This window comes from Xyrauchen texanus, chromosome 10 (assembly GCF_025860055.1).
Source record: "Xyrauchen texanus isolate HMW12.3.18 chromosome 10, RBS_HiC_50CHRs, whole genome shotgun sequence".
In the NCBI taxonomy this organism is placed as follows: domain Eukaryota; kingdom Metazoa; phylum Chordata; class Actinopteri; order Cypriniformes; family Catostomidae; genus Xyrauchen; species Xyrauchen texanus.
In genome coordinates this window covers 17,288,190-17,309,865 of record NC_068285.1, presented here as the reverse complement: position 1 = coordinate 17,309,865, position 21,676 = coordinate 17,288,190, and the positions used below count along the sequence as shown (strand labels likewise).

General features: G+C 37.8%; 3 protein-coding genes across 4 annotated transcripts; 1 reads left to right on the top strand and 2 right to left on the bottom strand.

The window, feature by feature from the left end:
* Positions 1-305: 305 nt before the first annotated feature.
* On the bottom strand, positions 306-2,811 carry LOC127650821 (uncharacterized). Its single transcript, XM_052136463.1, has 4 exons — positions 2,498-2,811; positions 2,153-2,288; positions 1,801-1,968; positions 306-1,667 (listed from the first exon to the last, which is right to left on the bottom strand). Exons 1-4 carry the CDS (start codon positions 2,638-2,640, stop codon positions 1,002-1,004), a joined length of 1,113 nt encoding a protein of 370 aa, XP_051992423.1. The 5' UTR covers positions 2,641-2,811; the 3' UTR covers positions 306-1,001.
* Positions 2,812-6,143: 3,332 nt separating this feature from the next.
* Positions 6,144-11,509, top strand: ssr2 (signal sequence receptor, beta). Its single transcript, XM_052135478.1, has 6 exons — positions 6,144-6,210; positions 6,988-7,145; positions 8,202-8,300; positions 10,271-10,379; positions 10,800-10,877; positions 10,980-11,509. Exons 2-6 carry the CDS (start codon positions 6,988-6,990, stop codon positions 11,088-11,090), a joined length of 555 nt encoding a protein of 184 aa, XP_051991438.1. The 5' UTR covers positions 6,144-6,210; the 3' UTR covers positions 11,091-11,509.
* A 131-nt stretch (positions 11,510-11,640) lies between these two features.
* Positions 11,641-21,574, bottom strand: si:ch73-109i22.2 (uncharacterized). 2 transcript variants are annotated; one of them, XM_052135475.1, is made up of 10 exons: positions 21,279-21,574; positions 20,921-21,049; positions 19,070-19,272; positions 17,708-17,883; positions 17,460-17,549; positions 16,359-16,536; positions 15,980-16,252; positions 14,305-14,641; positions 13,925-14,073; positions 11,641-13,849 (listed from the first exon to the last, which is right to left on the bottom strand). In XM_052135475.1, the coding sequence occupies exons 2-10, from the start codon at positions 20,946-20,948 to the stop codon at positions 13,688-13,690; spliced, it is 1,596 nt and encodes a 531-aa protein (XP_051991435.1). In that variant the 5' UTR covers positions 20,949-21,049; positions 21,279-21,574; the 3' UTR covers positions 11,641-13,687. The 2 variants fall into 2 exon arrangements, with proteins under 2 accessions (XP_051991435.1, XP_051991436.1); XM_052135476.1 differs by lacking the exon at positions 21,279-21,574 and having other exon boundaries at positions 13,925-14,070; positions 20,921-21,246.
* Between the last annotated feature and the right edge of the window lie 102 nt (positions 21,575-21,676).

Sequence of the window (21,676 nt, the reverse complement as noted above, 5' to 3'; positions counted from 1 at the left end):
TTCATTTGAATGATGATGACATGCATGATTCATCATTTTGATAAGATCAATAGAATTTTAGTTATGCTTGTTGTAACAGGGCTAATTAACCTTGCCATCTATTACAACTATAGGTAAAGTGTAATGAGTTGTGGTACAGTGGTTGGTGCATGTTTACTGAATATTAGAGCTGTTGGCTCACCAACAAAAACATGTTGAGTCTTGCTTGTGTCACTTCATGTCCCATCCCATCCCCCCCTCTCTCCTTTTGCTTTCCTGTTTATTCTCTACTCCACTATAAAATAAAACACTCTTTTTAAGTCATCATTTTATCATAGTTTATTAATTGTATATGTTTTTCATTTCAACAATTACAGAACCCCTTAAAACATAATGATCATGTTGAATTATCATTGCGTGAGTGAAAAGACAATGTATTTATTCAGCCATGTATTAGACCCAAACTGAAAAGGAAGACTTTCAGGCTTAACCAGGAAATCATAGGTGTGGCTCGTGTAAACATGTATTTGCAAGGCAAACTAGAACAAAAAAGGATCAGTCATGGTAACCAGCCCTGTTGTCAAGATTGCAATGCATGTCATAAAGGAGGAAATTATTAATACGCTTTTACAAGAATGAAACACAGAGTGATAAAAAGATGACATCCAATAATATGTTATATAAATGTTATATATGTATATAATAATGTTTCTGTGATTTTCAATAGGAACATTTACATCCTTATGACATTCTCAAATGCTGAAATCTTATAGGCCCACATCGATTAATGCACTCTATAATGTTTTTGGTAGCCCCTCAGGTTTTACACTCTTAAATATCGAAACCTTTTTCACTGTGAAGGGTTCCGATCAGTGCATTGGTTTCTTTGACATTGAAAGCATCAGTATATAGATTGTTTTCAAAAGTGCTAGGTTATAAAATGTTCTTTGTGAAACTTTATAAGATTTTGCAAAGGCATCAGGTGGTAAAAACACTTTTGGTTCTAAATGTAACCTTTATGTTCATGAGTTTGGGTTAAAAACGAGAAGACGATGTAAATCCTCATTGCCTTGAAGATGAGTTATCGAATCCAGCTCCTCTCTCAATTTTTTCTTGGTGAGCTTTTGTAACATCTTCATATTGTCGGGTGTATAATTAAACACTGTATTCACTTCCATGCGCTTGTCATTAATCAGGAGTTTGCTCAAGCACTCTGTCTCTGCACAATTGCCATAAGGATAATGTTTTTGTTCTGTCCCTTTCCCTGGTAGATTGAAAAGGCATTGACAGTTCTTGCATGGCTGTATTGGCTCATATTTGTTGGCTTCCCAATCCCTGAGGTATGCCTGGCAATGCATTGACCCAGGAAATTTTAAACCATCACTCTCCAATGTCTGATGGGAGAAAGACATTACAGCTTGTGACACATATGGATGCCATGTATTATTAATACATGAGGAATATATCATGATACTTTTGGCTTTCTTCCTGCAACCCAGAGAAGCACCAACATGTATGTTTGATGGGCTATGGTTATTAAAGCACACACAAATGACAGTGGATTCCAGTGTGTAGAAGTGTTGTGTTTTGTTTCCTGGCTTGTTCAGCGGATAAGGAAATTTCAGGTCTTCCATTAGACTGCAAAGTTTCTTCAGGATTTTTTCTGTGGTGTCGTTTTTAAGATCCATCTAAAAGCAGAAAAAATGTGTCTGAACATTTTCTCATTATATACATTTGTGGAATGTTTAAAAATGTTTAAACAGCAACATTACAAAATTATTTCAGACTTAACAAAACAAACAAGGTTAATAAGATTCTTACTATGTCTAATAGTATTGAGAAAGGTGTGCGCTTGGGCAGGTGACTAGAGTATTTCTCAAATGGTTCTGGAAATTCTTGTTTCACATTCTCAGTGGTCTTCGGCAAAACGTCTTCAGGAATATTGTGATCCTCATGAATGAACCCTAAAAAAAAGATGCTGTGGAGAATCTTGAAAAAAAGAAGTTTGGGTTGTTTGATTAATAAAAAGGAGGTGTCACTCAAGACAACTTTCATTAAAAAGTGTTCATTTTCGTCAAATGTAAAATATAGATTTTCGCCTGTCAAATTACAATTAATCTGCCCAATCATTTTTAATGCAAGGCTCATTATAATACATTGTCGTTTCACATACCTCATTAACAAGGGCTTTAAGTCTGTTTTGCTCTCTTTTATATTCTTTCATTACGTGAGTAATTAACCGGAGCCCACAGGATTTAAAGTTGTCCTTTTTTGATTCACGAATCTTCAAACACCCGAGAGGCATTTTTCTGGTTAAGAAAAAAGTTTTCATTATGTAATGGACACCTGCATTGAATTGTATTGGCTATCACTGAAATTTCGTTAGCCAACAACTCTGCAACTGTATTTTTATAATGCAGGTTTCGTTATCAGGGGCTGAAACAAAACACAGATGGAAAAAACTATAATAATAACAAATTAAAATAAAATAAAGTATCAAATAAAAACAACTTCTTACCTTTTCCTAGTCGCAGACATCTCACCGTTTAGAAATGACTGACGTGAGGAAGAACTTTTCAAGATTGAATTAATGACGTCTCGGCCCACAGTGTGCCATCCCCACCCTTTTTTATTCGTGCACTGATAAATAATGTAAAACATACATTGCACAGGTTTAAAATATAGTCTAATTTATAAAAACATTTTTTTAAAGTTTTTTCGGAGTTTTGCGCTTCGGGAGTTTTGTAGGGGCCTGCACGCAATGTACTTTCGTTTCTAGTCTTTAACCATTGTTACTCTGTAGGCTACATAATGATAGCATATGAGAATTGCGTTATCGTTCTCGCTCTCTCTCTCTCTCTCTCTCTCTCTCTCACTCACTCTCTCTCTCTCTCTCTCTCTCTCACTCACTCACTCTCTCTCTCTCTCTCTCTCTCTCTCTCTCTCTCTCTCTCTCTCTCTCTTTCTTAGTTTTTTTATTATTATTGTTGTTATTATCACTGTTGATAATGCATTTTCACACAAGAAAAAAAATGTAATCCTGTACTGTATTATTGAATATTCAATTGAGAATAGTAATATAAACATGGTAGCCTACTCAACATCTTTTTGTGCGCGTGATGTTTTTCTCACATAAAAATATTAATGTGCATTTATTTTTTAGGTGTCGAGTTTCTTGAGCCTTTATGTTAATTCTCAGTATCGATGGGTTGCTGAACCAATGAGTCTTTTTTCCACGCCCGCTCGTCACTATACCACACACACACAGCGTGATTCACCAGGTATGGTGTGACAAACCCGTTTGAAGAGCTCAACGGAGAGACTGTGTATGCTTGCAGTGAACAGTAATAGCAGGAAAAATCTCACAAATGCTTAATTACTAGTGTTCCCCTTCTGTCACTCACTCGACGTTGTGTCGATGTAGTGACACTAGGGGTCGCTCTTGGGAACCCCAATACACCTCAGATATTTGAGAAAAGGCTCCCCCGGACATATGGGTATAAAAGGAGAAGGAATGCCCACTCTCATTCAGATTTTTTCTTCGGAGCCGAGCAGTTGTGCATCAGCGAGCTGAATACTACTGCTGTTCCATTGACTTCAAAGAAGCATATGCTGTTGGATGTACGCCACATTCCTGTGGTTTGCTCTCCTTCTGCAAGCCTAGAGCAGATTACGCCCTGGGCGCTTTGACAGCGCTACTAAGAGAGCATATATTTCTGCTAAAAGTGTATATTTCCTCTTAAAGAGCAAACACATTGACGTGATGTGTCTTTATAAAGATGCCTTTCGGTCTTTGTGTGATTCCTGGATGGCCACGGACACTGCCTCACATGTCTGGGCAGCGATCACACTGAGGCAGTGTTTGTGGATGGTTCATGTTCTCATTGCGAGATTATGACCATGGCAACGTTTCGTTCATGGCTTTCCTTCTTCCGGGGGAAAGCCACTCCAGCTGCCCCCCACGCTGCGCCTTCCACCTACAGGTACGAAGTTGGCCCGACTGTTACTGAGGCGATTTGGGGAGTTCAATGGGCGCGGTCTCGTCGAGTAAATCCCCGCGGACCTCCCATTCCCCAGCATGCCAGTTTGCCCCCTTTGAGTTCCGAGATAAGACCAACTCGCCTAATGGCCAGCTTAATCTCTCTTTTGGAGCTCGCTAGAAGATGAGTTCTCAATCACTGCATCGGAGAGTGCACTGGCGATGTCAGATGCCGAGAACTCAACTGGGCTGCCACCTTCAGGTCTGCCCGCTCAGTCTGAGGCCGACGCAGAGCTGACCGCTATGCTTGCCCGGGCCGCTGCGAGTATCGGGTTGGACTGGAACCCTCCGGCCTCCACTGAGCCCTCGTGGCTAGATGATTGGTTCCTGGGTTCAGGGCACCACTCACAGCCATTTCTTCCCTGAAGTGCACAACAAACTGACATCATGGAGGGCACATTTTGCTGAACGAAACCGACTTTCAGGTTCGTCCGCTCACACTACCCTCGACACGTGCGGCCCACAGGTACATGGAAGTCCCTCTGGTGAAGGCGGTCATGTTGCACCTATGCCCAAAAAATGCCGCCACCTGGCAGAGTCATCTGGCACTCCCCAGGGCCTGTAGTTGTTGTGTTCACCTTACCCTGAACGGGCTGCGGGACCCATTGTCAGAAAAAGAGTGGTTTCCTCACTCCCTGGATCACATAATCACATAATGGCTATTCGATTCTGGCTACTGGCTGATCCTAGCATACTCTCGAGCGTTGCTGGTGCTCTAGCACCTCAGCGTCAAGGGCTTTGGGTCAACTGGGAAAAGAGCAAGCTCTCCCCGGTTCAGAGCATCTCTTTTCTCAGCATGGAGTTAGACTGGCCCCCTCCACCGTGAAGGTGTACGTAGCTGCTATAGCAGCGCACCATGACGCAGTTGAAGGTAAGTCCCTTGGTAAGCACGACCTGATCATCAGGTTCCTGAGAGGCGCCAGGAGACTGAATCCTCCTAGGCCGCATCTCTTTCCCTCATGGGACCTCTCCGTGGTCCTGCTGGGCCTTCGGATTGCCCCGTTCGAGCCCCTAGAGTCAGTCGAGCTAAAGGCCATCTCATTAAAAACTGCCCACCTGACCACGCTCACTTACATCAAGAGGGTCTCTACAAGAGGGAACCTGCAAGCATTCTCTGTCAGCGAAATGTGCCTTTAGTTTGATCCGGAAGTCTCTCACGAGATCCTGAGACCTTTTAGGGATCAGGTGGTGAGCCTGCAAGCACTGCCCTGGGAGGAGGCAGACCCAGCCTTATCATTGCTGTGTCCGGTGCTTGCTTTGCACATATACTTGGATCGCACATAGAGCTTTAGATGCTCTGAGCAGCTCTTTGTCTGCTTTGGTGGACAGTGGTAAGGGAACGCTGTATATAAACAGAGGCTTGCCCACTTGATCATGGACACCATTGCATTGGTCTACCAGACCCAGGCCGTACCCGCCCCTTGTGTGTTCGAGCACACTCTACAAGGAGTGTGGCATCCTGGTGGGCACTGGCCAATGGCACGTCTCTAGCAGACATCTGCAGAGCAGCGGGTTGGGCAACACCCAATACCTTCGTGAGATTTTAGAATATCTGGATTTGATCCGGTGTTGTCCCATGTTCTTTCAGGTACGAATTGGTAGAGTTTGGTAATACGGAACAGCTGTCTGGCTGTATGGCAATACACATTTGAAGAAAAATAGAAAAATATCTTAAAATGCTTGTCATGAGATTGTCATGATCTATGGTGTCAAAGGCAGCATTAAGATCTGAAAGCACTAAAAGAGAAATTCATTTGTAACTCTGATAAGTGCAGAGTCTGTACTGTAGTGGGGCCTAAATCCAGACAGAAATTCTTCACATATTCAATTTCTCTGTAAAAACATAGTTGTGAGGACACTACATTTTCTAGTATTTTCTACATTACTGGGAAATTTGAAATCAGTCTATAACTAACCAATTCTCCTGGATCAAGCTATGGTTTCCCATTTAAAGTTTCTTGGGACATGCCCCAATTATAATGAGGGGTTAGTAGTATTTAGAAGAGGTTCTGAGATTATAGGAAACAGCTCTTTTAAAATCACGGTCCCACGCCAAAGCAGTAGATGGCGCCGTCTAATATGAGTGTATACATCACACACAGAGGACGCGTCATCCTAGCGGAAAACTAAAATCATCTGCGCGTGCGTTGTAACGTCTTCATAATTTTCGGCACGGAAACATCAGGACGAAGGTAAAGTAGATGCGAAACACTTCATTTTTAAACCAAAAAAATACTTTTAATAATACATTAAAATTTTGTTTTCATGTAACTACTTATTGTTTTCAATCATACAGTCGACGTTGTCTCTTTAGTACACAATAGCTGCACACGTAAAAAGTACATGCATTTTATTTATTTATTTATTTATTTATTTATTTATTTATTAAATGTAGTCTTTCACTAAATTGTATAAAATCCTGGTCTATTAATTACAAATGGCTGCATTGTGTTCGTTTCTATTAGAATTGAAGTGGCTGTTTAAGTAGAGCAGCGTACACGTAAGCATACATAAATGAACGTGTCTTGATCTTTAATGCTCTATTCTAAAAGATCTGATGTTTAAGAACAGACCTTTGCATAAAGAACTGAATTATTTATCTTTTTTTAAATAACATGCGCATTTTCTTTGGGAAAACTTTGGCTTATTCATTCATTGATGTGATGCTAGACTGTTTATACCTGTTAACAACAGAAATTCATATTCCAGCTGAAGTGTGTGTGTGTATATATATATATATATATATATATGAGAGAGAGAGAGAGAGACACAAACATACATATTTTGGGGGATTTTGAATAGACTTTAATGTCCAATTTGCTCTGTTAGTGTAAATCAACCTTGTCATATGCATGTAGTGTATTCCAGCGCTTGTGATAGTTTTTATTGAACAAATTAAAATGATCATTATCCGTGTACTTTTGCATTTTCAATGTTTTGTATATTAAATGTGCTCTTTGCCCCCTCAGATGAGGGTACTCTGTATATTTGCTCTGGTTGCTGTGGTTGGTCTGGTGGCAGGAGAAGAAGGGGCTCGTCTGTTGGCCTCCAAGTCTCTCCTGAACCGTTATGCTGTTGAAGGACGAGATCTTACCTTGCAGTACAACATCTACAATGTGGGCACAAGGTATTATCCTGTCTTTTGCTCCTCATTTGCTTGTAGGTGTACAACTTGTGTTTTTCTCAGCTGCCAAAAGCTCTTAGGGGTAAGTTTGACTCACGCACAAAGTAAGCAGCCAAAGCCTGTGCCACACTAGTAGACTCAAAACAACTCGATTTTGGTCCAGGGTGTCACACATGCAGACTGATTTGCAGAGATCTCGCGTGAGCATAAACAATTACAATAGAGTGATTTGGAGCGTTTTCAGACCTGCAGCTTTTAGATTTGTTCCGAAACCAGGGCCAAAATAGTTACAATGTGTAATATGTGGACACTATGTGCAGCAGTTCAACATAGCAACTAATGGATAATTGACAAAAAAAAAATGGCTAAATAACTGTAATGTCTTATTGCACAGAAGCTCCACACAGAGCAGCACAAAGCTGACCTACAGATTTATCCATCTCCATCCAGGTGGTCTTGGACAATTGTTTTGGTGCGGATCCCAGTGCGATTGGCCTCTTCATATGACTGTATGGCTTGCTGTAAAGTGAAGAAATTATGTTCAATTAAAACAGACCGTTTTATATCCTCTTTATGATGTCATTTTAGTATAGGACAAAACTTGGTGATAGACTCACTATGGATTACAATAAGCCTTTGTGATGATATGTAGCTAAGTGCCCATGAAAACGTACAGCTCTGCGTTTCCCAAAAGCATCCTTAGCCAAGTAGATTTTAGAAACCATTGGTGCCAATGGTCTCTACGATCAACTTAAGCTTGCATTGCTTTTGAGAAATGCAGCCCAGATCATTTTGTTGTCAGTTTTTCAGAAGAAGCTCATTGTTCACAAGAGCCCGTCCCGTTGACACAAAGATTTTTTTTCTATTTGTTTTTTTTCTTTTTGTCCTGACGGTCAAGTCATTAACGGCCTGCCATTGATGGACACTAATGTGCACTTTGTTTCCCTCCGCCTGGCTGGTTTATCCACTATTGTGACAGCAGCTTAATGGGAGCATATCAGTTACTAGTTTGTTGTTATTTACCTTTTAATCCTCTCTCTCTCTCCTTGCTCTCTTTAGTGCTGCCCTGGAGGTTGAGCTGTCTGATGACTCCTTCCCCCCTGAAGATTTCGGCATTGTCTCAGGAATGCTCAATGTGAAATGGGACCGTATTGCACCGTATCCTTCTGCTCTCTCCTTAACAGTCAGCCTCAATAAGCAACAGCTGTCCTTTGAAAGGGATAGTTCACCCAAAAATTTAAATTCTCTATAAATATTTACATTGTATACTAGTCTGTATCATTTAAAAGTTAACAAAGACACACCAAGCGAGAGGGAAAAAGGGACGTGGATGGTGCAAAAGAACCAAGCAAAACAAAACACAATCTGCCTCCAGTTAATACCTCTAAACTGACTAGAGAATATAAAGGAAGAAAAGGGTCTAAACTAGATTCTACTCAAATGTTCCTTCAAAAAAATAATTAAAGAGGTTGGAACTCACTTCTAAACATAGTGAATCTATACAAAAAACGAAGAACCTAAGTTTTGCGCTTTGTATGTCACGCGATAGTTCTTACCTGCCCTCTTTTCCCCATCTACGATAACAGAGATTTAACTCGAAGATGGTGAAGCAAACAACAAGAGACTGGTAACAACAGTAAGTGATCATACAATACCAAAGCAGCACTACTTTAACAAAGTAACAGAAGTTAGCAAATTTATAATGCAAAGAACTGAATTATGACTAGCTATGAGTAAATGCACTAAGTAAGCTGCCATGTTAGCTTTGGCACTCTGTTTTATAGTAATGTGGTTGCTCTGATTGGCAAAACTTTGAGTATGACATCACTCGTTTAATGATGATTGACAAGAACCCAGACCAATGGTGAGTGTCTGTGAAGGTGACCGTGAAAAGAGAGACTGAGGGGAGAGAAAAACGCAAACAGACACATTCACCAGTTCCATGCGGGGACATAACACCAGGTGTGTATGACTTTTTCTGCACCAGGACACATTTGAAGAATATATCTCAGCTCAGTAGGTCCTTAAAAGACTTTTGAAGCTCCAAAAAAGAAAAGATAGTTAGCATAAGCGTCATACTGACTCCAGCTGTTAAATTAATGTCTTCTAAAGCGATACAATTGCTTTTGGTGCAAAAAAGGTCAATATTTAAGTACTTTTTAATTATAATCTGTTGCTTCCGGTAATCCTTCATGAGAGGGTGGAGTCCAAGCGGTCTCTCGTGTGGCATATTCGTGTTGCCATGTTACGGACATAATCTCACGTTCTCCTCTCGGTTGAGGCATCCAGGCTAAACGCACCATTGTGATTAAAGAAACAGATAAATACAGATCTAAACCACAATCAACGAATCTTCTGTACATTGTTCCTCCTACTCAGCTGTAAACAGCGCTGCTCTTCCATGTGTCACATATGCCTCTGTTCTCACATCTCGCATGCCAACACGATTATGTCACCCACACATACTGCTGCTGACCGGTAGGATGATATAGAGTTTAAAAAAAATATTTAAATATTGTTCTTTTTTTGCACCAAAAGCAATCGAATCGTTTTATAAGACATTAATTTAATAGCTGGTGTCATATGGATGACTCTTATGCTGACCGTCTCTTCTTTATGGGGCTTTAAAAGTCAAATCATCTATTTGCATTTCAAGGACCTACTAAGTTAAGAAATTATTCTAGTTTTCTTCAGATGTGTTCTGCTGAAGAAAGATAGTCATACACAACTGGGATATCATGAGGGTGAGTAGATGATGAGAATAATTTTTTTTTGGTGATCTATCCGTTTAAACTACGCTCTTTGATCTTGCCATATAGATATGAACTTGGATGTTTATATTAACTTGATTTATTTTTTGTAGCATTATAGATTATAACCTTCAAGGTTCCTTTAAAAACACCCATTTCACTAAGATGCATCCTTAAATTGTTTAGGTCGTTTTAGAGCCAGTGTCATGCTCATAATCTCATTTAATCAATCGGTACCTTGTGATCATGTTTTTTTTTGTTTGTTTTTTCTGATAACACTTAACGTCATCAGTAATTGGTATCACTTAGTCGGGAGTCAGGACCCTTTATTTACTCTTGTTCATCAGTAGTGTATGTTCCCTAACTCTTACTTCACAGAGCTAGTAATGTTTCTCACACAGTGGTTCTGCGGCCACTGAAAGCTGGCTATTTCAACTTTACCTCTGCTTCTGTTAGCTACCTGGCCCAAGAGGGTGGACATGTTGTGGTGAGTGCTACAGTATCTTCCATGTACATGGAGAAAATAAAACTTCAGTAGAGCTGGAGGGGTTGGACATTTTTGTCTGTGCCTGAATTTAGCCCTAAAAGGAAAATATCTTTGGTTGTGGGAAGTACATATTATCTTGATTATGTAGGTTACTGATTCAATCCAATAAACTTGAAATAACAAAAGTCATTGATGCATTTTTTTTTTTTTTTTTTGCATAATTCGATATTCTTTGTGCAATAATAACGTTCTGCAGTTTATGACAAATTTTCAAAAGCTGAAGGAAATAAATGCATCTTCAAATTAGAAAAAAGCATCTTAATTTTTGCTATATATAGTTATAGTTAAAGGTTAGATTGCAATGATCTATGTAAATGTATTGGCATTTAGCGAAGTCTGTCTCGTTCTTGCATCTCTCAGGTTGGTTACACAAGTGCACCAGGTCAGGGAGGCATTCTTGCCCAAAGAGAGTTTGACAGACGCTTTTCTCCACATTACGTAAGTAACTGTCAGCAATGCTTTAATAGGGAACATTTGTAAATTTGTCTTCAAATTAGAGTAGCCTTTATGATGTTATTGTATCATTTCTGTCTCTCATAGCTGGACTGGGCTGCTTTTGGTGTCATGACCCTACCCTCCATTGGCATTCCTCTGCTTCTGTGGTTCTCTAGCAAGAGAAAATATGACTCACCGAAAACAAAGAAAAACTGAAATATTGATTAACTGTACAAATACAGATCAGGCAAATTGGTGGGGGTTGTATTTGAGTTGAGGCTGGAGGGATGGGTTGAGAAAGTTGTTTTTGGATACATTAATTACCCATATTGGAAGTAAAACAATCAATGATTTAATCTGTTTTTAAGACCCGTCTTTATCAGCTTAGTAGTGTTTGAGGGATGAGGAATCTTGGGACTGAAGCGTTATAAGTTGGAAGACTCAAGAATGGCATTGACTGCTTATGAAATTATTGTGGCCATTCCAAGGTGGTTTCAGGTGCACCACTTTTATTTTTTGTTTCTTTTGTAATACTTGCCTGAAGCCTAAATGCTTGTTGGACCTAAAAAGACCCTTATAGCCTTTCAGGATCAGTGAGGGGCTAGTTTGTGGAAATAAACAGAGGGTTTTACAAAGATGCTGTATTTTGTGACTCGTGTTTTAGGTCTACATGATTTCATTTTGTACTGACAAATAAACTGTTACTTTACAGTAAAAAATACATAAACTGTTACCCCCCCACAGCCATGTATTGATTAGTGCATGCTTGTTTTTAATTTTATTTATTTTATGGGAATATCATTGGCCAAATAATTAAATTGCTACAGTACTGACAAAGCTTATTAGATTATGATCTATCAAACCTCACTTTAACATATCTATAATTGGGTTGTTTAACATATGTGCAGGGCAGTGCAATCCAATTTACTCCATTTAAAGGTATATTTCACCAAAAATTTTAAATGCTCTCATTGTTTACTCTCCATTATGCCATCCCAGATGTGTATGTTTTTAGAAGAATATCTTAGCATGTGAATGGTGATCAGACCTTTGTAGCTCCAAAAATCACATAAAGGAAACAGATGTCATTTCTAAGACTCCAGTGGTTAAATCCATATCTTCAGAAGTGATATAATAGGTGTGGGTGAGAAACATAAACATTTAAGTCCTTTTTTATTCTAAATCTCCACTTTCACATCTTGGGACCTACAGAGCTGAAATGCTTTTTTTTCTAAGGACCTACAGAGCTGAAATATTTTTCTAAAAATCACTACAGAGGAGAGAAAGTCATACACATCTGGGATGGCATGAAGGTGAGTAAACGATTAGAGCATTTTCATTTTTGGGTGATCTATTCCTTTAAAGGAATATTCTGGGTTCAATGCAAGTTAAACGGATGGTTCACCCAAAAATGGTGATTTGGACAATAGTGAAACTTATTCAGGTTTCAAAGAAATATTAAATTGGGGATCATCTGCATAACAGTGGAAACTTATTCCACGATTCCTGATAATATCTTCCAGGGGAAGCATAAATAAGAAGAAAAGCACAGGCCCTAAAACTGATCCCTTTGGCACTCCATACTTTAGTATGATTTGACAAATCCTCATTTACACAGACAAAGTGGTAGCGGTCTGCTAAATAGGACCGAAACCATGCTAATTGTGTATAGTGAATTTCTACAATGGCATCTGTAATTGAAAACTATTGATTTTGAATGATACTGCATCCACACCTAGAAGTCACTGTAAGTCCAAGGTGACTCAAGTAAAAAAATTAATTTTGCACCCACAGCTATTATATTGCTTCAGAAGACATGGATTTATCCTCTGGAGTTGTATGGATTACTTCGAGCTGAGATATTTTTCAAAAAATCTTTGTTTGTGTCCAGCACAAGAAAGAAAGTCAAACACATCTGGGATGGCAGGGTGAGTAAATTATGAGATCATTTTTAATTTAGGTTGAAATATCCCTTTAAGCTCAATTGACACATTTTGTTGCATAATGTCTAAAACCACAGAAGAGAAATTTGACTTGTCCTTCGTTCATGCAAAAATTGCAGTTAAGGCACTTACAATGGAATTGAATGGGGCCAGTTCATAAACATTAAAATACTGTTTAAAAAGTTTAGCCACAAGAAGTAAACATTTATACAGGTTAAAATGATTTTAGTGTGGTGAAATCTCTGTTCTGTGATTTTGGTGTGATAAATCGCTTAAAGGATTTTCTGGTGTTACCGTCAGCATGGCAAGGAAGTTGCAGCATTGGATATAACTACCTGATAAGGCTTGTAAGTGATTGTATCTCACTAAAATCATGTTAACACGTAATGTTCATGTCTTGTAGCTGTACTTTTGATACTTCACTTCATTATTAGTGTTTTATTGTAACTGCAATGTTTGCTTTTTTATATAAATAAATTAAATATAGTTTTTTTGTGATAATCAACATTATGCTACAAATGTTATTAACTGACCTTAACAAGTATTGAACACAGAATACACTTTTCATGATAAAGCAAAAAAATAAAAAGCATTGATTGGCTAAATTAAGAATAGTGAGAACATTGTTTATTTAACAACTTTTTTTTACAGTGTAATTGTGTCTCTGGGGTGAAGAATTCATATAGAAAAGCATATGTAATCAGATTTAATTTAAATAGATGACCACTTGAAGCCGATGCCTATAGCTAGTCCATGGTGGGGAATCAATATTTACAAGCCTACAATCATACACATTCATGGTGCTGAATGCTTATGAACCTAAATGCCCCTTTAGTTTGGTGATTTGAGAGTTCTAGACGATCCTTAATGTCAGCGTTTAGGGTTGGGTTGGGGCAGATTTGGTCTGGAGCTGGTTGGTCTTGCTGGAATCTGCTCATAAATGGAGCAGGAGGAAGCCTCCAGAGGCAGGTGATCTGACTGCTGGAGACCAGAGTGTTGTGGCTGAACCATCAATGGGGGCACACCAAAAGTCTGGAATAAAAACATTTCTTAGGTATCATTGGTTTTCATTTGAACACTACATGAAATAATGGTATGGATATTTACCTGCCTAGTGCTCTCTGGTCTTAAAGGACCAAGTGCTGATCTCGGAGGTAGTCTAAGAGGAAGACTAGAACCGGGTCTTGATACAGAATGGCCATCTTGGGCACCCTTTATGTTCACCTCTGAATACAAATGATGATTTGGTTGATCTGCTAAGGAAATGTATATACAATACACATTATATACAATATATTATTTCTGCAGTGTACTGTACTGAGTGCACAACTCTTTTTCTTACACTTTAAACCAATCCATACTAAGCCTATGGCTTCAAACCAAAGACTTTTTATTGATTTTCATTGTCCATATTGATAATGCTCAGACAAAACCAGCCTTACAAATTACAACCAGTTCCTATATTATTTTTGTTAATTATCTCTTACCTCCATCTTCTTTCGCCTGCCTTCTCCAACCCACAGCATAACAGTCAATCTCCTCGGTACGACTGCGCATAAGTGGAGTCTCCTCGTAGGTGTGCATAGGCTCCATCTTCCAATATTTCTGCTCTGCTGCTGTCATTTCAAAGCTTGGAAAAGTTGGAAGGATAGTAGATTCTGCTGTCGCCCCTTGAAGGTCAGAGTGGTCATTGACATTGGGTATATTTTGTGACACAGCTCTGGGAGGTTTGTTGACTCTGGCATATGGGACATCTATGAGTGGAGTGTGATCCACTGGTACATTCAGGTTGGTGGGTTGTTCAGCAAGCTCAGAATTGCCATTCTAGTAGGAAACAACAGAGTATGGTATGTCCTGTTAGTGTAGCTAAATTTGTATTTAACTTTTGCATTTTAAAGTTGAAATAAAGGAGTCAAATGCATAACCCAATGTTAAAATCGTTTTCTCAATATTCCCTCAATAGATCCTATAAACTTGACACTAGTCAATATAAAATCGATATCAAATTTACTAAAGAAATTGTTAACCAGATTTAAACATTTTCTGAAGAAAATGCAAGTAGGGCTCGCCCGTGCAAAATTTGCCACCATGATCTTAGGGTGTTCTGGATGTTTTCTAAGGTGTCGCTAGGTGGTTGCTTACTAGCCAAAGTGGAAAGAGATCCCCCCCGAGTCTATTCTGGTCACTAGATGTGGCTCAAGGCCATCCCTCAATGTAAGTGAATGGGATTGGTATTTGCCTTAAAGGTATAGTTCACAATTTGTTTTTATATAAGGTGCAATGATGTCATGACGTTTAGTCACAAGATACACAAGCAGTGCCGTTTCTGACCATTATGGCAACCTAGCCGAGATTGCAATTGCGTGGAGGGGGGTTGTAGAGGCGTGAACGAGGGTCAGAGTTTTGGAGAGCACGGTGAAGTATTAGTGGGTGCTGGGAGTGGATCCATATATCCATATATGTAGCCACCATAGTGGGATCAGTGTTGTTTACTTAATAAATGATTTGATTGGAATTGTGAGTGAATAACAAGTTCAATTTCATTCTGTTTACCACACAAAGTAACCATATGCCTTCAGACACTTGATACGGACTGCTTTTATTACGCTTTATGGACTTTTTGGAGTTTTGGGGTGCACAGTGAAGTATTAGCAAGGGGGATTATATTTCCGATTTAGCCCTCCGCCGATACCCTAGACAACTGCTTAGTTTGCCTATGCCTGGAAATGGCCATACAAACAAGAACCAATGAGGATTTATGTTATTGGCATAGACACCCTAGTGGATTCAGTGCTGTTTATTTAATAAAAAATTTGAATTTAATTGAGACTGAATAACAAGTTCAATTTCATTCTGTTTACCACACAAAATATCATATATGCTTTCAGAACACATGGCACAGACTGCTTTTATTACACTTTTTGGTGGTTTATTAAAAATTACAGAGAGTCAATTTGTTTCCCATGCCATTGTATTGAATTTAGCCAATGGTACATCATTAAATTTTCAATAAATTATCTCCTGTTGGGTTCTGCAGAAGAAAGAAAGTCCTATGGTTTTGGAATGGCAAACAGAATGTTTGGGTGAACTATCCCTTTAATCACCACTAATATGTAATAACAAAAAATTTTAGAATGTCTTTCCATGTCTGTAATTACTTACTTCTAGGCTTGGAGGCACTGTGTCAGGACCACACTGGCACTCTGGTAGCGAGTAAGTCTTTTTTAGTGGCTTCCGGACCGCTGCATACTGCACAGTCTCTTTTCTGGCAGAGGTAAACTGATTGGACGGGTTTGAGGGTAATGGATCTAGAACAGCCAGACCGGTGGCCATGGGCAGGCTTGTTTGCAACTCTTGATTCATCTCTTTTCCATTTCCTTCAGCTTCCCTGTCCTTCACTACCAACCTATCAGTTTCTTCACAGCCCTCATTAGTCTAAACAGCCAGAAAAAAAAATGACATGAAATGAGAAGGTATGAACATCACGTTAATACAAAAGGATGAAGTTACACAAGAGAAGAATATATTTGTGTATGTGCACCCGCATGCAAGGCATGGTCAACATCTCATTAAAGGGTCCCACTGGATTATGAGTATAGTAGTTGAATAGGTCTTCCAGGCTTCGATGACGGCTTTTTTCTCCAGCAATGAGGTACATACTACCAGATGATCCTCTCTCCTCCTCTTCAATGATGAAGTGACGACATCTATCCTCTCCTCTGGGGTTTGAAAGTATTTGTTATTCAGTGTAAGCAAAATGTTGCACATGCATGTGCAGATATGTGCAGTGGCCCCAAAAAATTAAAGGACCCTTAAAATGTTTATGAATCAAGTGCTATTTATTTTTAAAGAAAGATACCATAATAACATTTGCCAACAAAGCATTTCCTGAAAAAGAGGTTTATGTTTTAAATGATAAAACAATAGATATACTGTTAAAAACAAATAAGACAAAAGTACAGTATTTGGGCACTTTCTGGTCCCATTTGGTTAGAGGTAGGCCTAAATAAGGATTGTGAAAACTGCTTGTGTTCAGAGAAAATGTTTGGCATTATTTGTTTGAAGATGGTGCTTGGTGAATTGTTACGCTATAAACACAAAAAAACAACAACAACAAAATTCTTTTTATTTTTTACATAACTACAATTTACATAAGAAATGATGTCTTGTTTTTCAGAGAAATCTAACAAAATGTTTTGTGTTTTATGCCTAAATATATATATATATATATATTTGCCAATGGGATTCCCTTTGAATCATTTTTTTCTTTCCCAGTTGGCAAATAGTTTTTTATTGCATTAAACATTACTAAACTTTGTTCTATTTCTCTGAAAGCAAGACTAAATATCTTTAGTATTTTGTTTCTCAAGGAAATTGACCATGTTTTGAGAATATGTACATAGTTTTACTGGAAAAACACGACAAAAATACCCAGGCCGAACTTTTAATATTATTATTTGTTTATTTATGTATTTATTTTGTATTGTACTGTGGCTTGTTTTGTTTCCCAATGAAGAAAGAAAATCATACTGTTTTGTAACGACATGGGGGTGAGTAATTGATGACAGAATTTTCATTTTGTAGTGAGCTATCCCTTTAAAAGTCCAAATACACATTAGGGTGACTGTATGTGAATAAGTACCTGTAAGAGAGCACAAAGCCAATCTTCGACTCACTTAGCCTCAACAGGAAACAACCTTGTGGCTTATCCTGCAGCAGCTGCTCAGCTTCCCTGAAAGAGTGAGAAAGAAAGACAAGCTGTGAAAATAAAATGTAAACAGAATATTATGCATGCTATGTTTGGATGACATTATTTCAATGTGTGCAACATTGCTAGTGCACCTGTTTTTGTGTCATGCTTTTGAAAGAACATTTAGATGTGGGTATAACCTGCGTGTAGCAAAACCATGCAGCCAGCAGGGAAGAGGGTGTCCGGGTGTTTGCAGTCGAGGCAGCTGCGTTCTTTCAAACCACAGCAGAGTGTGAGCACGCAGAGATGGAGTCAGGGCCTCTAGGGGCCCCACTGGGCCCAAAACAAGAGCAGGAGCTATTCGCTTGACTGTTATCTTAAAAAGAGAGAATTCAAATATGATGATATTTGCTGTAAACTCAAAAGTCTAAGTATTTCACATGTGTCTTTGATATAAAATCCTTATCTGTATACAATTTATGTAATTAATGCATTACAAACATTAAAGATGTCAAGAGCTTTCATGCCAATGCCAGTCCTATTTAAATATACCATCATGATGCACACACACAGCCATGTAAACTTAAAACTCACAGCATTTTTTTTTTATAGATTTTATTTAAGAGGAATAGTCCTGGGTATTAGTATGGACACTTAAAGATGAACATCTTTAAATCAAATCTAAATGTGAGGACATTTGGAAAATGGCTTCAAAAACCCTTACAACATGGGTGCATTGTACTAAAGTGCAAATGATATTTTGGGTGTTTCACTTTGAGGTTATAGAGGCGATCATGTCCACAACAATACCCAACCACACAACACATGTTAAACATCACAAAAGGTCAAACCAGCTACACTCAGCAACTATTATTTGACACTGTGCATGTGCACGCCAGATCACAGGCACAATTTAGAAAATATACTCATTGCATATTCTTTATTCATTCTAATGGTTGAAAGTATTCAGTGTAGACCTTGATGCTTCAGTACTGAACTTTTTGCTTTGCTTCAAAAGTTAAGTGGTCGTGCAAAATAGCAGAACTGCTGATACAGCTGTTTTTTCTTTTGAGGAAATTAAAGTGTACATAAGTAAGTTGCACTTTGCCTTTTTTTCCAAATATTATGTGTGCATACTTTTTAAAATGAGATAAGCATGTTTAGCTTAGTAGTTATATATATATATATATAAATCAAGCCATAAGAAAATCTGTACAGATAAGTCATATATTGTTTTGTATTGCTACTATATTATTTTATAATAATGGTGCGGGTTGCAAATGTGTAGTTGTTCCTTTAAGAAACTATTTCTGCATGACCTGATTCTTAAAAATGGATTTCGTTGATGTAATCTAATGTAGGCAGGTTATTCAGTCATTGTTAAAAGATTTACTTAAAACTAGTTCAAATGTATGAAGTACATTTTTAGGTTGGCTGACAGCATTTTATAGCTTACTATTGAATAAGAAATTGTGTGTTACTTAAAATGTATTTCTTCTTAGGGCCTTTGCAAAACTTTTGGAGACACTTACAACATGATATCTATTACTTGGCAGTATTACCTCATTTTCCTTCTGCTGACCCTGGTTATTTAATTGCTCAGTCTCTTGGTGTGCAGTTGGGCGACCTTTTAAGCTGCGCCGGGGTTTTATGGGAGGTTTCTTTGTTGTTGGTGTCTCTGGAGCAAGAGATGCACGGGGTATTGGTCTTGGTTGATGGACAGGAAGAGACCTCAATCGCTCTTCTCTCTGTCGATATTCAGCATCTGTTCAGAAACACACATAAAAGCGAATACAATTTCATTGTTAAACCAGACCGTATCTAGAAAGCTAACACTAATAAATTATAGATGGAAAAGCCTTCAGCCTTAAAGAAAATTAGATTGACAGTTACAGTAAGTGTCTTTCAGGTGTAATTACCATAAAATACATTTAATATTATGATTTTGTAGATACCAAAATATCTCTCTCTCTCTCTCTCTCTCTCTCTCGCTCTCTCTTTCTCTCTCTCTCTCTCTCTCTCTCTCTCTCTCTCTCTCTCTATATATATATATATATATATATATACACACATATATATATATATATATATATATATATATGTGTGTGTGTGTGTGTGTCAATACACTATGACTGAGAAGTTCAGATGTACCTAAAAGCACAGTGTGAAAGGCTTAAAATAACCCCTTGAAAACGGAAATGTCACTTTATCAAAAAGCACACCAGCACGCATGAACATTCTGAACAGAATCAACACATTAATCTACAGCACAATATGTAGCACTAATACAGTGCATATATACACTAATACAGTGCATCATCATCTTTTTGAAAGGGTGTGTGAGAAAATTAATTTGAAATGAATCATTCAGAGAAAATCATTTAATGTGTCAGATAATAAATCTGGTATAGTGAAGAGTAGGTTTTCATATACACTACTGGTCAAAAGGTTTGAAACACTTATTCTTTATTATAATTGTTTTTTTTTTCACATTTTACAATAATAGTAAATCCGTCACAACTATGGCATAACATAAATGGAAATATGGGAATTATGTTGTGACTAAACAAAATCCAAAATAAATCAAAACTGTGATATATTTTAGCATCTTCAAAGTTGTCACCCTTTGCCTAGAATTTGCAGACATGAACTCTTGACATTTTCTCAAGCAACTTCTTGAGGTATCACCCCGAGATGCTTTTAAACAGTATTGAAGGAGTTTCCATCTATGTTGGGCACTTATTGGCTGATTTTCTTTATTATTCAGTCCAAATCATCAATTTCAAAAACTTTTTTTTTTTCTCCATACAATGTTTGTTTTATAATGAAATCAATTAATATGGTGGGACAATTATATTTTTGTCTACAAAACTAGTTTAAAATATTGAAGCATACACCGTCAGATCAAAAGATTTTTAAGATCACGAGAAACATTTCAGTCAAGTGCTTCAAAACTTTTGACCGGTTGTGTATATTTCTATTGTCATGTTCAACAACAAGCAATCAATAATTTAATTTAAAGACCTGCAAACAAACTCTAGTAATATGGACTGTAATAATTCTACTTAGTGAATAATTATTCTAACTAGACTTTATAACATAACACAACACAGTCAAAACACTGTAAGGGCTTTTCCATTAATAATCATCACAGTATGTTCCAACATGCAATTAAACATGATTTTATGGTTAAACTGAATAAAGTCATTCATAAAACAGACATTTAAGGCTTAAATAATATGTTTTGAATTTACTCAATAATACGTTTACTGTAAAGAGAAAGCAAGTAAGCACAGCATCTTAAAAACATCAGGGTTGCTTTTTTTATTAGATGTAAAATTAAACCTTGTCTAAAAAGGATGATAATGAAAAATCAAAACCTGTTCAGTGGTGTACAAGAAAAGAAAGCTGACCTTTAATCTTTTGGTAGTCAAAGTCCATGCTGAAATGCAGGATGTAAAAATGCTACCTCTTTCTATCAGCTCTTGACTGAATCTGCCTTTTCCTGTTGAAATGCATGTGTTGTGACAGAGAACTAGAGACTAAGTGAGAAAGCGGAAAAGGTCATAAGCACAGAATTCGTTATGAATCTTGAATTTTGGTGATTTCGTGAAGATTTCATTTGTCGCTGCTTATGAAATGTTCATCTGACTGAACATCAGTACTGAGCTCAAATACTCAAATGAACAACCTGACAAATTGCATTAGTTTCCAAAGGCTGCCATGCACTGCAATACACCATTTTGTATCATGAACATGACTAATACTTACATGCTGTGGTTGTGTAATTCAATTAAAAAAAAAAAGAAAAAAGTAATTCAAAAAATACAATAATATCACTTGCGAGCTTAATTTAATTTCCATTCTGATATTCAAAAGTGGAGCAAGCCTTAAAACTACGGAATTATATCATATGCACCACCATATTTATTTCAAGTTTTTAGGATGTTAATGTCAGAGACTCCTGTCAAGAAACCCCTACTTATTTTGTTTTAAGCTGTCCATTTGGTTAGGTCTCCACTCTTGAAAACAAATTGGTATGTGCGTAGGCTAGTTGCATCTTTGTAGACTTGTGTTTAAACTCTGAATGTTGTTGATAAAAAAAAAAGAGGCTGTTGGGCCACGTGACCTGCTCACCACACAGGATGAGAGAGAATGGCCACAATGAG